The sequence below is a fragment of the Amblyomma maculatum genome, chromosome 1, assembly GCF_055883805.1.
Source record: "Amblyomma maculatum isolate TAMU_Amacu chromosome 1, ASM5588380v1, whole genome shotgun sequence".
NCBI lineage: Eukaryota > Metazoa > Arthropoda > Arachnida > Ixodida > Ixodidae > Amblyomma > Amblyomma maculatum.
In genome coordinates, this window is record NC_139344.1 from 176,688,126 (window position 1) to 176,706,401 (window position 18,276).

At 41.5% G+C, this 18,276-nt stretch overlaps 1 protein-coding gene across 1 annotated transcript; it reads right to left on the bottom strand.

The window, feature by feature from the left end:
- Positions 1-13,986: 13,986 nt before the first annotated feature.
- On the bottom strand, positions 13,987-17,912 carry LOC146204959 (uncharacterized). Its single transcript, XM_084586729.1, has 6 exons — positions 17,728-17,912; positions 16,098-16,286; positions 15,612-15,731; positions 15,226-15,330; positions 14,745-14,841; positions 13,987-14,345 (listed from the first exon to the last, which is right to left on the bottom strand). The coding sequence occupies exons 1-6, from the start codon at positions 17,873-17,875 to the stop codon at positions 14,306-14,308; spliced, it is 699 nt and encodes a 232-aa protein (XP_084442855.1). The 5' UTR covers positions 17,876-17,912; the 3' UTR covers positions 13,987-14,305.
- Between the last annotated feature and the right edge of the window lie 364 nt (positions 17,913-18,276).

Sequence of the window (18,276 nt, forward strand, 5' to 3'; positions counted from 1 at the left end):
AGAGGACTTGTCTTTGTCTGGGTGCAGATGAAGACGTCTTCTTGACAAAATGTTGGCTCGGCTTGTGAACTGAGGCTCCCCATCAAACCTTGTTCAGTGTTTTCATATTGTGTCTACATACTGTATCACACAACTTAAAAAAAATTTGGAAAAAAGGCATGGACTTATGTCTTCTCCATGCCATAGATATTGAACCAATAGTGCTAAAAAAGTAATTCTGAGAGCACTGTAGAACCCGTCTGTGTGGCCAGACATTGCCTGTACCAGCTAAACTGCAAAACAAAAAATTTATTTCACTCCCCTGTCATGTGGAAACATGTATGTCAGCCAGAGGAAGGTGTCTAAACACTAGGTTGCAGGAGGCTAGAGGGATCTGAAAGAGGTCAACTTGGGCGAGCTCAGCCAAATTTGCAGCATCTGTAAGAACTGTTCACCTGCCCTTGGAAAAACAGCTGTTCTGTACAAGGGCTATGACACCCCCAAATGAGTAAGAGCAAAAGCTCAGGCTTTTTCAAATTTCTTTGATAAGTGTGTCGGCACACCGTCCATGCACCTGAAGTGAAGAGTTGTTTTTGAGCACCTGTGAGCACGTTATGTTAGATTGGCAGGAAGGGGTTGTTAATCATCATGGGCGTCGGCAGAAGGGTGCGAAAAGGGCATCTGGCCGCCCCCGCGCAGTTGGCTTTGCTCCCTATACACCCCCCCCCCCTTCATAAAAAATTCCTGCCAACACCCATGTTATACCTCTGTCGCATGGGCAGTCTCAATGTCCATTGAGTGAATGGCAATTGAAATTTTCTATGGTCATCGAGATGCACCACTGCCACACGGCGAATTTCAATGGTTATTGAGTAGTGAGCGTGTGATTTGCATTTGCCGCATTCGTTTTGTGCCTGGATGCTGATACAGCTCGGTGGTTGTGTTCACTATGTTCGTAGTTGCTGTGGTTAAAAGCTCATATGCGCTCTTCTTGGTCTTGGCTCTCGCAAAGCATGGTAAAAGACGAACATGAGCAAAATGCTGTGGCATGCCGTGCTGCCATATAAGAAAATTGTCAGTTTGTTTGGATCTGAACACCGCACATTATCTAGGGCGATCATTTTGACTCCCAAAAAACTAGTTGACGAACTGTTTAATCTAATGTCGATAATTTCATCCCGAAGACATTTTGCTTTTTTTTAATTTTTCGTTTTGTTTTTCATCTTGAGGAGAATGCGGGGCTGTTCTTAATGTTCCTTGGCATGCCAGTGGTCATTCGTGACCCTCTTGAGTCAATACTGATTGTGTTCAAGCATCATTGAAAACCGCCGTGTGGAAGTGGCCGATCCCCATTGAGCTCAAATCTTCATCGACTCGATGGGCATTGAAACTGCCCGCGCGACAGCGGTATTAGTGATCGCTTGTGATTGCATCTGTCTTTCTTGTCCCTGCTACTACTGTGCTGTATTCTCCTGTATCTGCTACTACTGTGCTGTATTCTTCTGTATCATGAACCAACGTTATAGGCAGTACATACTATTGATTGAAGCTGTTCAAATAGCTTCACCCCTATATATTTACCTCTATCTGCAGGCCAAATGGTGGTCGGAATTTCCACATTATGTGGCGATTAGAGCAGTATGTCTACTTTTCCTGACCATATAGACGTTGCATTTCACGAATGAAGTGTCAAATACGTGCATGGGTGCGGTTGCATTGTGTGGTCTCGTTTCAACAAAACGCATTGAACATATTGTACATGCGTGTCACGTTGCCCCCTTAAACTGTTTAAAGCTGCAATATGGGGCCTGTCATTCAGCTTACAGGTGAATGTATGAAAGAGTGGACAAGTGAGATAACTTATGTATTGTTCCCTGTTTTTGTTATTAGGGAAATACTGTTTTTCTTCTCTATGACGTAATACCAAATCAGACATGCCATGATTATAACAAAACACATTGGTTTCTTTTATATTCAAATTTCAGTTTGAAGTGAAAAGGCTTGTGGCATTCACAATAATTTGTAGCTATTTTTGACAGCGTTTCATAAGGCTCAGTGTTGCTTTCTTTTTGAGAAAAGCATTCTTTGTTACCCATTTTGTAGCATCTGTGGGTGCCGACAGCCTGTGATCAGTAGTATACCAGACAAGTTGGCTTTCAGTTATGCAGAGCAAAAATAATCGCAGATAAAGGGAACTCTCCATTTCATTCTTTCCTGGACTCGTACTTTTGTGTGGAAAATGACCTAAGAATTAAGAAGGTTCTACTGTGGTTTTCTATAAGCAGGTCAGTAAGAGGAAGCCTCTTATCAGCAATTATGAATCAGTTTGCAAACACACAAAATGTATCTGGACTTCCTTCTTTTGGAAATGTAACCGGTGGTTCACCACACATTGTGCTTTTAAGCAGAAATAGCTAGCTGGCTTTATTATTGGAAAAATTTATATATAGTACATGTTTTTCTGCAGAAACTTGTTATTCCTCTTGTTAACGTAACCTCCAATGATAATATTGCCTGTAAGCGTGCTATTTATGGACTTTCGATGCAAGGCAGTAAGGCCTGATACATTTGCAATTTGACTGCCTTGATGATTTTTAAGACTTATAACATGTGACCAAAACAAGGTCGCACAAAGCCAGAAAACAGAGCACAAAGTTCAAACTGAGGTTTATCAATTTATATATGGATAGTATGGCAAGGAGAATTGCTTTTGATGCATGCAAAACATTAGAAAAGAAAATCATTTAATGCCACGTGCAGAGGCATAAACGTGAACGAATTAATGTTCATTATCTTTCATACCGGAAGCAGGCTTGATTACAGTTCCAGTGCCAGATTTTCTAGATGGTAGACATATTCCTGGGACTTCGAACGACATACATATTCAGTTTGCATTTTCTTGCTGCCCTTTTTATTTTCTGTGTCAGTAGATGCATAACTGCACACCGTGCATACTTCTTTGATTTATGACATGTGTTTCATGAGACCCACTCTCTTGTGGACAGGAAGTTTTTCAACACATATTTAGCAATAATCTCTTCTGCCAATACACAAAGGCCTACAATTTTCAGGAATCATGGAAGTGCCTCTTCCTTTATTATTGCTCATGTTGGCTTCAAAGGGTCTATGGCTAAATGATTAGAGGAAAGAGGTTGGGTCAAAGCCACTTTTAAAATTTTCTTTAACTAGTGCAAATTGCTTCCTTTGAGATGACTTCAGCAAATGTCGTTTTAAGTGACTGCTTGAACGGCTCGTTTGATCGAAAAGCCATCAGCGTGGCAGTAGTGGTCGGCATAGTATGTCAGAAATAATCGGTGGCTGTGTAAAAAAACCATATCATGGCAATTTGTGGTTCTAGTAAATTGATTAATATTTGTTTTTTAGTTGACAAGTTAATGAAATTGTAATTAATTGTTGCATTAAGTGAAAAATTAAGGAAAGGAGGTTCAGAGGTGTCAAAATTCATAGAATGAAAAGCCAATGCTTGATGCTACTAATGAATAAAATTTAGTAATTGACAAATGAAGTAATTGAAAAAAAAAAGAAAAATGCTTTCAAAGTCGTCAAACTTCTCGGAATAGAAAGCAGATTTTTGGTTATGCTAAGTACCTAGTGTAGAAAAGTAAAAATCAACAAATAAAAATTTAGCAAAAAAATTGTGTGCGCGAAATGCTATCACATCGTTTTCTGAATGGCTAATATTTAGCATGGGCATGACCACCTACAATCTACTATTCGTAATATCTTGTACTGTGCTCTAAGGATCAGTGCATACCTAATTGTATACATTTCACTAAATACCAGCTCTTCATAAACATATTCTACTTTGAGGCAAGATATTGAAGTAGTCTTTTTTGATGCAGGGTCTGCTTTGAAGCCTTGCCTAGATGCAGCTGCTTTGCACCCTCAACCCCACCGCCACTTATCTGGGTATGGCATGCTTTGCTGCTCCCAGTGGCCATCTACAAAGCATCTGAAGGTGGAGTGCATTCCCTACATCCAGACTCACTGCTGGGAGCCTGCCTCACTTACACAAGCCAGCACTCTTCTGGGACTAATGGGGTATGCACCTACAATGAATGTGGCCATGCAATAGACGTCTTTAACATAGGTTTGTTACATACCCTGCTCCAGTTGTGTCCAGATTAGTAATCCAATTTGTGGTTTTAATGACTTGTTTCCTTGACCTTTCTGATTGCTACCACAGATTTTCATGATTCACATGCCTTTATTGTTTTGGGACACATGTCGTATGTCTCTCGGTTAACCTCCGACTGAAACCGCGAACTCTAAAGACAGCTCACCTGTATCCCTGAAGTCCATCTAACAACCTTTATTGCAGCTATGATTCATACAGAACGCCATCCTAGCTTAACTTTTCCTAATATATCTTGCTCAATTTTGTAAATATGGTTGGCTGTCAGCCAATCCATTCTTTCTAGAAGGTCGATACTGCTGCAAAGAAGACAAGGACAATGAAACAAACACTTGCTGCATTTGCAAATCACAACTTTCAATTATATTTTTCTTAGGAAGCAGCTACATTACTGCAGCACATACTAACAAATATGGCAAAAGATGAACGCCTGCTTGATTCAAATTGGCAGCCTGTTGCTGGGTGCAAGAAGCCTGGATGCTATGTAATGGAGATAAGATACCCCAAATTAAGCAGCTGCAGCATAATTTAAAATTTCATGAGCTACCTAAACAAAAAGCAGGTGACAGTAAAGTATGGAATGTCCATTGTAGCAGAATTATCATCAGCAAGAGCAAAATAAAAAAAATAATTCAAAATTGTCAACTAGAAAATTGGCTTGTAAGCTGGGTAAAAAGTGTCCCAGCAGGGTAGACTGAAAGGTAACTGATGCTAAAGCTGTGTCAAGCAAAGCAAACATTAAAAATGTCAATGCAAAAGCATATTTATTTAGTTATTTATTTTGCTAGCCCTCAGTCATGAACGGATAGAACGGGGAGCAACATCAGTAAGATAAAATGTGGCTGTCTTAGGTCTTTGCTTAGAAGTAAAGCTGAAGCAGTGCTGAAGTCCTCACTACATTACTTATACAATATCAATTAGTTCCTGCTAAAGCTTTCTTTTTTCCATGTGCCAGAATTGTAGCCTCTGTTTAGAAGGTGCCATCTTTCATTGTTTTTATTCATTCACATTCATACAGTCTGTTGTCAAATTCACTTTCTCATTTGCCGAATGTATATGCAACCACAGGTAAGAGCAAGGCTGCACACAACATTAGTGGTGCATTCAATGTACAGTTAGTGATGATCTTTTCACATATCTCTCACTTCTTGTGTAGGAGGGTACGGATTCTAAACGGTTGAATAAATGTGGAAAAAAAGACACTATCTGTGGCCAATCTTCATGTTGTGGGAGATATAATAGAGATAAGGAACCAATTTAATGCAGTGTCTTACAGATGCATTGTTTGGGCCCTCCTTGTTGGTTTCTCACACCTTCAGCTGTACACACTAATATTGCAGATGTTTTCTGGAAAGACCAGGATAAACTTTCTTTCAGCAGACATTATTCTGGTTTTGAAATTGTCATTCATAAACTGTGGAAAGATTTTGGTCAGCATTGTGGAAAGAAAATTAACAACTGTTTCACATTTTATCAGCTTTTAATGGAAGCTGTAATACAGATGGCTTTTTGTCTTTTTTGTTCACATCCGTTGAATAACAACTTTGAAGGCCAGCTTGAACTGCTCGAGAAAGCAGGTTATGCTCAAACGTCACCTGCAGTGTTGCAGCATGTCTTCTCCAAAAGGTAAAAGAAACCAACCAGATCTGAGTCTTGCAGTCTGAAGACAGTGTGTGAAATAAATTCCTATCTCCATGAAATTTCCCGCAATATGAAGATGCACAACAGATATGATGTCAAGGTGGTTTCCTCAACTACTAAATTGCTGGTAATCTGTCCCATTTTGACCAAGAAATGAAATATATGTGAAAAGAAAAATCCCCGCAGGGGGCATCTGTTAAAGCAGATGTTTGCGTGTACTGTGCGACACCACGGACCCCGAGCACCCACGCTTAGCCGTGCGTGGCATCGCCGTGTCTGGGGAAAAGGGGATCCTGGTGGTTGAGCCGATGCCGAGTGTTTGGACCTTTAAGGCCCCTCGGCGGAGGCAACACACCACTTTGGCCCACGCTTCCCACAGACGGCACCTCCGGGCTGACCCACCCGGGGGAAATCGGCAGTCGCCTTTTCCTGTCCTTCCCTCCATCTTTCACTTTCCTATCCCCTCTCTTACAACTGTCCTGTCTTCTCTTACCTTCTTCGTTTCTTCCTACTTCCAGGCGGCGAGGGTTAACCTTGTGTGGCTAACCACCCTGCGTTATGCCATATTTGGTTATAGTCGGGGTGTATGGCTGGCGTGGGCAGGACTGCTTTGCGAGTTCCTGTCCCGTCCCCTCGTTGGGCTCCATGGTGGGTGGCCGCCACCCCGGCTGAACAAAAACTTACTGTATGGCTTCTTCTTTGCTCTCCAATGATCGTTCCCGAAAAAGGGGACGGACCGATGAAACTGCAAACTTCTTTCTAAAGAATGCAAACAGATTCCCACGCTTCCACGTGGTGCACAGTGAAGACCCTCAAAAAACAGCTAGGCAAATATCTCCTTTTGTCGTGACCAAGACATTGACTGAAGCAATAGGCCAAGGATACAATGTCAAAAAACTTCCAAATGGCGACCTTCTCTTGGAAATTATGTACCATCATCAGAATGAAAAACTCCCAACAGTAACCAGCTTTGGGGAATGCCCAGTTAATGTCACCAAACACCGCTCTCTAAACATGGTGAGGGGAGTCATTTCAGATGACGACCTAAAGTACCTAAGTGAAGAAGAACTCCTTGAAGGACTAAGAGAACAAAATGTCATCAATGTGTTCAGAATTAAAATCAGACGGGATAACAAAGAGATACCGACTAGGCACTTAGTCCTTACCTTCGAATCGAGCACACTGCCCGAGGCTGTGGAGGTAGGGTACACGAAGATAAAACTGAAACCATACATACCTAACCCGCGCCGCTGTTTCAAATGCCAAAGGTATGGCCACGGCTCACAGACTTGCCGAGGCCAACTTACATGTGCGAAGTGTGCCTCCCACGAGCATCCCGCTGAGAACTGTGAATCCGAAATGCAACTTTGCATCAACTGTGAGGGCAGCCACGCTGCTTACTCACGAACCTGACCAACATGGAAACAAGAGAAAGATATCATCACACTAAAAGTCAAAGAAAACCTCACTTACAGGAAAGCACGTAAGAAACTCATGTCCACTCACACCCCAACTTATTCTGTTGTGACGCAAAAGGGGGCGGCGTCACAGCAGTCCTTGGAACCTGCCCAGGTGACACACGGTGCACCTAAGGCAGGGACCTCTACGTCCCCGGTGGAAGTAGCTGGGGCTGCTCCACCACCCCCAAAGCAGGCTGCGCGGGCCTCTAGGTCAGCTGGCCCCAAGGTCTCTCCAGTAACGGCGAGATCTACCACAAATGTGCCTGTGCAGTCTGCACAATCGTCCAGCACGTCCGAGGACGCAATGGACACAACAAACGACGACCGTCCGGGGCCGTCAACATCTGACAAGCGACGGAGCTCCTTGGAGCGAACCAGAAAAGAAAAAGCCCGAATCACCGGGCTAGAAAAAACTTAGTCTCTCTACCTTCCTCATATAAAATGGCGTTCTTAGTCCATTGGAACTGTAGAGGACTTTTAAGAAACTACATTGATATAACAGACCTTTTAAATTCACTGTCCCCTGTGGTCCTATGCCTACAAGAGACCAATCTGGGACCTCAACAAAAAAATTTTTTAAAAAAGCACAAAGTGTTTCGATGTGACAGAGAACAAGCAGGTCGCCTCTCCGGAGGCGTTGCTATTGTTGTGCAGAGCAGTATTGCAACGCGAGAAGTCCATCTCAAAACTAATTTAGAAGCTGTTGCAGTTACTGTTGTTCATTATAAAACAATCACAGTATGTTCTGTCTACCTTCAACCTCATGTCATTGTTACCCTTCACGATTTAGAGGAACTTTTACAACAGTTACCTGAACCATATATTTTAGTTGGAGATTTTAATGCACACTCCTCCTTTTGGGGGAGTGAGCAAACAGACAGTAGAGGACGTATTTTAGAAGATTTTTTGCGGTGCAACAATGTCTGCCTCCTGAATACAGGTAAACAAACATATTGCTCCCCAAGCTCAGGAAAAATGAGCTGCTTAGATCTATCATTTTGTTCACCATCAATTTTCACCGATTTTAAATGGGACGTTCTCGACAACCCATATGGAAGTGATCATTTACCTGTCATAATAAGTCTAACATCCTCACCATCCATCACTCTAACCAAACCACGGCGATGGAAACTTCACCTGGCAGATTGGACACTTTTCCAGTCCAAAGCTGACCTCATAAAAGTATTTTCAGAAAATCTCAGCATAGATGAGCTGAATGAAGAGATTACAGCTTGTATTATTGCTGCAGCACACCTAGCTATTCCACAGTCCTCGGGAACTGTACAGCAAAACCATAAAGTGTGGTATACACAAGAGTGCAAAGAGGCAAAAAGAAAACAGAATAAAGCTTGGGGAATATTTCCGAGATATCCTACACATGAGCACCTTATAACTTTTAAAAAGGCCAGGACTAAAGCACGGTGCATTCGCCGCGAAGCTGAAAAAGCCTCATGGCAAAATTATGTGTCATCAATAAATAGCTCAACCACATCTAAAAAAATGTGGGAGCAGGTTAATAAACTAGACGGCAAATACTATCCTTTCACGATTCCACTTTTAACAACTCCTGGTACACAAACGAGTGTAGAAGAACAAGCAAACATATTGGGGGAACATTTCGCTACAATCTCTAGTTCGGCACACTATACACATGCCTTTATAAAGTATAAAACAGCAGCTGAAAAACAAAGACTCCCAATAGCTGGAGGCACAAATGAACCGTTTAACTGTTTAATTACACTTGAAGAAATAACTAGAGTATTAAATGCCGGCAAACAAACTGCGCCAGGACCAGATGAAATACATTATGAAATGCTTGCTCATTTGACTCCATTGTCAGTAGATGCATTATTGAAATTTTTAATAAAATATGGATATCTGGAACAATACCAGAAGCCTGGAAGACAGCCGTTATAGTACCTCTCTTAAAGCCTGGGAAGCCCTCGGACTCCCCAGGCAGTTACAGGCCCTGACGAGCTGCCTTGCAAAAGCTTTTGAAAGCATTGTAAATACAAGGCTCATGTTTGTTCTTGAATCCCGGAAACTTCTTGATACCCATCAGTGCGGCTACAAAAAAACATGTTCAACTATTGATCACCTTGTCCGACTGGAAAATACTATCCGAGAAGCCTTTATCCATAAACAGCATTGCCTTGCCGTATTTTTTGACCTCGAAAAAGCCTATGACACCACGTGGAGGTTTGGGATCCTGCGTGATTTGGGAGAGCTTGGCATTCGCGGCAGGATGCTAAAATGTATAAGCGACTTTCTCTCTCAACGCTCATTTAAAGTACGTCTCGGTTCCACCTTTTCTAAAACCTTCATACAAGAAAATGGTGTGCCTCAAGGATGTATTTTAAGTACTACTCTGTTTATAGTAAAAATTAACAGTATAGCAAAAATAATCCCAAAATCCGTTATGTACTCTGTCTACGTAGACGACCTTCAGATTGCATGTACATCCTCCAATGTGTCAACATGTGAGAGGCAAATACAGCTCACAGTAAATAGACTGGCAACGTGGGCAGATAGGAATGGCTTCAGGTTTTCTACTCAAAAGTTGGTAGTTGTTTTGTTCTCTCTCAGAAGAGGACTGCACATTGATCCCACCATCCACCTGTTAAGCTACCTGTAAAGCACGAACATAAATTTCTAGGGCTAACTTTTGACAGAAAGCTTTCATTCCTTCCCCACATAAACAACCTAAAAAAGAAAGCTTCGAAATCTCTCAATATATTGAAAGTCCTTTCACATAAACACTGGGGATCTGACAGAACATGTCTTTTAAAAATTTACCGCTCTGTGGTTCGCTCATGTTTAGATTATGGCTGCATAATATATGGATCTGCAAGGCCGTCATATTTAAAACGACTGGACTCTGTACACAATTCAGGCTTGCGTATTTCAACTGGTACATACAGGACATCCCCCATAAACAGCTTATATGTAGAAACCAATGAACCATCTCTTACAAGCCGAAGAAACATGCTCACATGCTCATACATTTTAAAGATCCGTTCACTGCCAAACCATATCTGTTACCCAATAGTTACAAAGTGCCAGTCTCGAACACTGTTCATAAACAAACCTCAAAAAATAAAACCACTTCTGCTCCGCTTTGAAGAGAAATGTCAAGTTTTAGACTTAATAAACTCATTACCTAATATTACCCGAAAACCTGATCCACTTCCACCATGGTACTGCCTGCCGTCTGTATGTGACTTCACATTAAACCAATTCCAGAAAAACCAAACACCACATAAACACATATTGCAGGAATTTTTAGCCCTAAGTGAAAAGTACAGAGAATATGTGGCATTCTATACAGATGGTTCAAAATCTGCACAATACGTCGGAAGCGCAGTGGTCCAAAACAATTTGAATAGAACAGTACGGCTACCACAGTGTGCATCCATTTTCACTGCCGAGTGTTATGCAGTCCTCATGGCCCTAGAAAAAATTAAAATTGAAAACATAGAGAATAGTGTCATTTACACTGATTCTTTGAGCATACTAACAGCATACAATCATAAAAATGCAGGCAAACCGCTTATTGGTGACATCATACACAGCATAAAAACAGCCACAACCCAGGGACATACTGTAAAGCTTTGTTGGGTTCCGAGTCACATAGGAATTGATGGAAATGAAAGCGCTGATATATGCGCTGCACAAGCTCGACATATAGAAATGAAGAAAGTGCACGTTCCCTACAAAGAAGCAGTCAAGTTAATGCAGTCTAAGCTAAGAGATAGATGGCAGTCTAAATGGAATAATGAAGAAAATAATAAGCTACACCTAGTAAAACCTGTCATATCTGAATGGAAGTCATGCACACACCAAGAACGATTCACTGAAGTCATTTTATGTCGCCTCCGTATTGGACATACACACCTTACACATGGTTATATTCTTAGAAAAGAGGAAATACCAACATGCGACCTTTGCGGAGAAACTATCACAATTAATCACATTTTATATTCCTGTACAAAGCTAGAAGAACTAAGAAAGAAGCATTTTCCAATATTTTATTCAGAATATATTCCTCTTCACCCTAGCTCACTCATAGGAGAAAATGCTCTTGTTAATATATCATGCATTTTTATGTTCTTAAAAGATGCCAACCTTCTTAACAAATTATGAGTTTTAATTACCATATTACCATCTGCTGCATTGACAGCAGATCTCATCATGTGTTTGGCACATGATAGCCTTAGATGCTTATGCGCCATAAAACACAACACACAACAAAGAAAAGAAAAATGGTAGGTTAAAATACACCACTTAAGTTGTGCACAGATTTTTCTGTGCTGCGGTTGCATAAAAATTGTACAAATGGGGAAGTGCATCAACAGCAGACTGTATGAACATCACTAGGCAACAAAGATATGAGATGGCACATTCCTGAAAAAAAGCAAACCTCTGTACAAAGCCTACAATTCTAGCTCGTGCCAAAGCTAAACCTTGGCAACAAATGATTGAAGCTTTTGATATAATTAATTCTGGGGATAAATGTGTTTTCTCTGAACAAAAATTAACCTCCTCAGGTGGGTACGTGTGACAGCTGTCATTGCTGTACTATGTTTTTTACGGTGGCTTAGGTCTTGCTTTGTATACTGCTGAAAAGGTTGCATGCCAGCTTGGAGCATGAACTCTGTCGACCTTGTTCTTGCTGACAACCAGACTTAATCCAGACAAGGTTGAATGTTGAGGCTCCAGAGGCCACTTTCCACTCCCATACCAATGTTGTGACCACAAAATATTTTGGGAGCTGCAAACATTATGCGAGAAATAACACTGACTAGCAGATTTTCCAAGTGCAACTTCTGTTGGTCTCGGTTAACAGCAGTAGTTAGTGTTAATAGTCCTTCAGGAATAAAATGCCACTTTTTAGCATATATGTGCCCCTATTGTACATTTACTGGGATGCAATGAAGCCTTGATAATCTGCCAGAATTGTGTTGCAGAATAAGGCAACATTTTCATGAAGTGAAAAACCATGCTTTTAATGACAAGATTATGTAATATGCTTAAAAAAAACTTGAATGTAATGCTCTGAAAAAATATTATTTCATCAGGACATGCTAGCCGATATATTTCGTAACTCAAAATTCTTGGACCTGCTAATCGTTGGTATGCACCCATTTGCATTTTTTTCACTAATCATTTTAATTTCTAATTTCCATCTGACTGACAAGCTCTTAAATGAATACCTAATTTTTATGTGCTCATAGACTGAACTAGCTTTGTATGATTACTTATTACCTAGGCCTCATTTTCTCAGATGCTGGTGATTATTACTTCTCATGGTATCTGCAAATCATGAACTTAATTCGAGCTCATGCATTATGTGCTGTTATTTAAACCTGAGCTACTTAAAAGGGCTCAAATATGTTAGTCATGTTAGCCAAATTTTAATTTTCAGCCAGTTTTTATTTTTTTTCCTCCAACTCCTTGGAGCTATGCAAAGTGGTGCCATATTAATGCCTAGAGCTGTTCAGATCCGTGTTATATTTTTTAGCATGCATTTTACATGTACAATTTCAGGATAGAATCTATCTGCATGACTCCCCATTATAATTCTAACTATTTCTTTTCTTTTTCTCTTCGCAGTTTCCATTCTGCTTGTGCAAAAAAATTCAATTGTGAATTTACAAGTTTTTCACCTGAGTTTTTTATTGTAGATTGATATTCTTTACATTGATTTTGCAAAACCTGTTAGCCATATTCTTGATTCACTTTAGCTAAGCTGTGATGCATATGCTTTGGGCAGGCGTTATTATCATGGATTCATTTCTCTCATTGTCTGCTAATAGTACACTCCTGGTGGGTTGAGAATAGCATACTCTGTACTAAAGTTATTGGTTCAATATTCATATATGCCTTCCAGCCATGTTCAAATAGAGGGTATAAACTAGTATTACAGATAAGTGAATGATCCAGGTAGAACGAGAGGAAGAAGGTGGTTTACTCGGTATGAAGGAGCACTGAACAAGGGTAAAGGGGGTACCCCTCAGTCCGCAGGTTGAGCCAACGTTTCGGCAAGTGGACTTGTCTTCATCTGGGAAAAACGATCATCACTGTCAGGGGTTTAAATACGCTTTTGCTTCCGAAGAAGAAAAGCTGGGGAGGGGAAGGATGCGTGAGAAGAAAGTAGGCCCCCCCATGGAGTAAAAAAAAAAAAAAATTCTTCAGTATGTACTACTCAGTCTGGAACCAGGGATCCTGTTGCCTGCAAAAGAAATAAAAGCGGCAATACCTGGAAAAACTACAATGCCGGGTAGATGATCAGTCACCACTTAAACAGGTTTGGTGCAGATACACCTTACTACAAAGCCACAGGCTTTGCAAAGGGCCCTGATAAGGGATATATCTAAGGGGCACAATTCTTTAAACTTTCTGCAAAACGGGTGGGGGGGGAGGACAAAGAAACAGTATAATAACCGTACAGTGAACCCAACGGACATGCAAAAAAAAGTTTGAGGGCAAACTCAAGTAACAAGTCATAACCCAGGTAACGCAAAACGTCACTGGAACGTTATCTGAATGGCCACAAATGTCAGAGAGCAACGTTGCCTGATTGTTGCTAATGTCACTATTTTTGATCACCAGATAACGTTATGCACTAATGTTTCTACAACGTTCTGAAAACGTTGACGTTATGTTATTTCAACGTTATACCAACAAAAAATGACGAAAGAAACGTTGCCTGTACATTACTTTAATGTATTCTAAACAATGCATGCGATACCTTCCTCAAGGAGCTTCTAGGCAAAAACTACATAACCCGCACCATCTGTTCCTACTAGACAAGGTGCAGCCATTGCTGATGAATCGTGCATGAGTGCGTTCTGCCTTCCTGAAGTGACTAATGTATGCTTATATGTCGACAAGGCACCGACCAAAAGGCAGTTACGCAGTAATCGTGGTCTGCTGACTGCTGACCGGTCACTTGAATGACACAGCCAGTGCAAAAATTACGTCAGGTGCACATGTGAGATCATTTACACAATTTATTTGGCATGATTGTACATCTGTTGAGTCAGCAATTCCATGAAGAGACGAGCAATCACATAGCTGCCAGGTCATCCATTCCATGAATTAGGCCACTAAATTAAAAGAACAAAAACACAAAAAAGATTACTCAGCCAAAATTCAAAACAGCACTTGCAAAGTAATCAGACAACTAAAACTAAATTTGCAGGACCAGAATTACTTGTGCGTGGAGCGTGCCAATATTTATTGGACAGATAGTACAAAAATAAAGAACACCAGGACACCCACTGAATTTCCGCTTTTAAAACCATCAAAATTACAGCTGATGTAACATTAATGGCCTTACACTATATCCTAGAAGTTTACTTTTATGTCCCATAGGTTTTGCCTATGCTGTTCCATATGATATGCTGGAAAGCTAAGTGACTGTGACAAGTCCAGTTTTTGCACAGCTTGATGCACAAGTAGACTAAATGATAGTCCAGCTTCCGTACATAGCATAACAGACCTACCGTTTTTTGCAGCGTGCTGGTACGTGGCGAAAATGGTCGCCAATGTCATGTCTCATGTCCACTTCCTTGCCCAACAGGCAAGACTGCCGGAGGGCCACTGCGCAAACAAAACAATATCATAGACTTACGGCAGTAAACCTAGACACTGATATTTACTACAAATTAACAAAACCCATTACATCTGTTATGAACTGTGAACACGCTTATGCATACATTGAATTGTGCATCTCAATCTATTGTACGACTCAATGAATCCACACCATTTGCACAACATTCTTCAGAAGCCCTGAAATGAGCAGAAGAAAAAAAATTAGAAAATAGATTAGAACGCAGCAGCAAAAATGGACTGCTGGCCAGAATTTAAAAACTAGCCAAATATATATTTGTGCCAGAATAAAACCACAAATATAGAGCTATAATGTGCACTGCACAGTAAAATGTTGCTTACAACACCCACTACAGGCACAAGGAAAGTGTTTACCTTGGATGCCGCTTTCAGCTTGTGCTGCTGGGCTCACTGGTACTTGTGCTGGTCTCGGTGGAGGACGGCCAACGAATGGTAGCTGCTCGGCTTGTTGTGTAGGAACTGCAGATGGTAGGCGATGATTATCGCAGCTTTCATCGCTTTCACTTTCCTCACAAACAAAAAGAGCCTTCTGTTTCCTTTTTTTTTTTTTTTGTTGGAATGTTGCTGCTGTCTTCATCCGATACTGCAGTTAAAAATGTTTCAATTCAGTTATTTCAATAGTGGCTTGCTAAAGTAACGTTCACAAATATAGCAGTAAAGCAAATGGAATATGCATGATTAATATAGAAAGTGTAAACATATCAGGCAAAAACATTTTAGCAGCAAAACTGGACTCATACTTCCATACAACGCCTTCTTGGTGGGCTTTCTTGGCCTTTTTGTCAGCCGTTCCTCATCAGTTGTCAAATCTGACACCTCTTCAGCTTTCTTCTCTCTTCTTTTTGTGTCAGCATATGTTGCTGCAAGCAAAGAGTTCAGTGTAGAAAGATTGAATGACACGGCTAAAGGGAAACTGAATGAAAATAGTAAGCAGACCCGTGAAAAGGCAACGTTCATGCTTAGCAACAATATTATTGAAATAAGAGCATAACAATATCACTATAACAGGAACCTTGAGCCAATGAGCAACAAACACGATTACTGATAAGAGTCATTAAATTAAATGATGTGTGATTATTTCACCATTTTGGCTCAAAAGTTCTCCCCTCTGGCAGTGCTTAACTTATGTGCATCGTTGCCTTTGTACACTGCCACAACCAAGAACCTAAAGCTCCAACAGTACCCTATAATCACAATACTATCTTGTGACAAAAAAAATGACATACTAGCCTCCCCTAAGATTCGGCATTTGTGTGCAATCCATTCTTCTCCAGGCTCCTCGCAGTCTTTTATAGCGCTTGGGCAACGAGACGGGGTTCGGTATGGCGGCCATAATGTTTCCCCATTCTGCACCCAGAATTTTGGGGACAGCAGCAACTCCATCCGCACTGCTGAATTCGACGATGTAGAACATCCTACAAGATTATAGCGCAGTTAGCATAACAACAAGCACTAGTGCCAAGCCAAAGGCATTATTTTCTAAGTGCCTCTGTTGAAGAGACACTACTGAGTTGCACTTCACTGCTCAAGTTTCCAATCAATGAGGGTCAATTTATGGTCAGTGTGTATTTTGCCAGCAGCTGCGCAAGATGCATGTCATTGAAACTAGTTTTCTTTGCACACTTATTGCTGGCGTTTCAGGAAATTAAATCGTTGCAAACACTATCTCCTACTTGGCATGTGCTAGAAATTTTCATCAACAAAAAGTTTACTGCTGATTTCTAAAGTAAAAACAGCGCAACACAGTCGTGGCGAACAATTTCAGCATACCTAACTTCCAACTATTTTCAGTCCACGCAGATGACACACACACACACACACACACACACACACACACACACACACACACACACACACACACACACACACACACACACACACACACACACACACACACACACACACACACACACACACACACACACACACACACACACACACACACACACACACACACACACACACACACACACACACACACACACACACACACACACACACACACACACACACACACACACACACACACACACACACACACACACACACACACACACACACACACACACACACACACACACACACACACACACACACACACACACACACACACACACACACACACACACACACACACACACACACACACACACACACACACACACACACACACACACACACACACACACACACACACACACACACACACACACACACACACACACACACACACACACACACACACACACACACACACACACACACACACACACACACACACACACACACACACACACACACACACACACACACACACACACACACACACACACACACACACACACACACACACACAGCGCCAAAATGCTAAACCGGAATGGCAAAGGGCGCACACACACACTGAGCAAGTTAGCGAGATGGCTGGCTGGTGGCCCCAACCGGCGGCCTGTGGGCTATCAAACTAGACGAATTTTCAGTCACACTTTAAGCAAACGATTAATGACACTAATCGGTCACACAGACATAATGATGCGGCTCTTGCCACGGGCGTGACAACTTAGGCGTTAGCGTGACACTGTCACGGTGACCACACCGCCAAAGAGGCAAAATAATTTCAGCCTTTGTCTCCTTATCAGAACACAAGCAGCTCTGCTGAACATCTGTGATGCGGGGCAGCGCAGCACTGTTCTGCTGCGAAAATGCATGGCCAGTCGTTAATGACAAAGAAATTCATGATTAACAAAGCAGCAAGGAATAAACAGAAAACGCGTGGCGCATCCAATGTGGTTCCAGATGCGGCAGTCTGAGATATGCCTACAAGCTAAAAGGGAGGTCACCAAAGCAATAGCAACTCACCTGTGAGCGATGAACAGTGCATGCAGTCGGAAGATTGAGTTCGCACGTGAAATGCGGCTGCGAAGTCGGCACGAAGGCACTCAAAGTCAAAATGCACACGAGCACAGGCAAGTAGCAAGATAAGGCATAACGTGCGAAAAAGCTCCATAAAGCCCCACAAGAGCCATGTCGTCGTGTTTCTTTTGTCCCGCCATATTGAATGTGGTGCCGCCTGAACGCCTGAACGCAGCAAAATAATATGAAATAAATATTTATTAATTTATGCTAATGTTCAAGCTTAGTAATTTACTGCGTGAAAGTTCTTTTATTTGCAAAAAAATGTTTATTTATGGTTATTTATTACATAAACGCTTTCGTTGGCCAAGACGCCAAGATAAGCAATGTATGGCACACAAACGAGGTGTAGTCGAGCCAAGCTCAAGCCCAGCCAGTGTGTGTTTACATCTCACGGGTAATGCTTGTGTAGCAGTGCGGAAAAGTGGCTTTTTCTCCTGAACACGCCTTATCATATTGTATCAGCTTTGCGCTGTTATAACCCCGATAATTGTG

Coding starts and splice junctions, on each gene's coding strand:
- LOC146204959 (XM_084586729.1), bottom strand. CDS start 17,875: ATGGAGCTTTTTCGCACGTTATGCCTTATCTTGCTACTTGCCTGTGCT. Junction 15,331..15,611: donor CAAGAAGGCGTTGTATGGAA/GTATGAGTCCAG, acceptor TACCATCTGCAG/TTCCTACACAACAAGCCGAG. Junction 14,842..15,225: donor AGCTGAAAGCGGCATCCAAG/GTAAACACTTTC, acceptor TTGTTTGCGCAG/TGGCCCTCCGGCAGTCTTGC.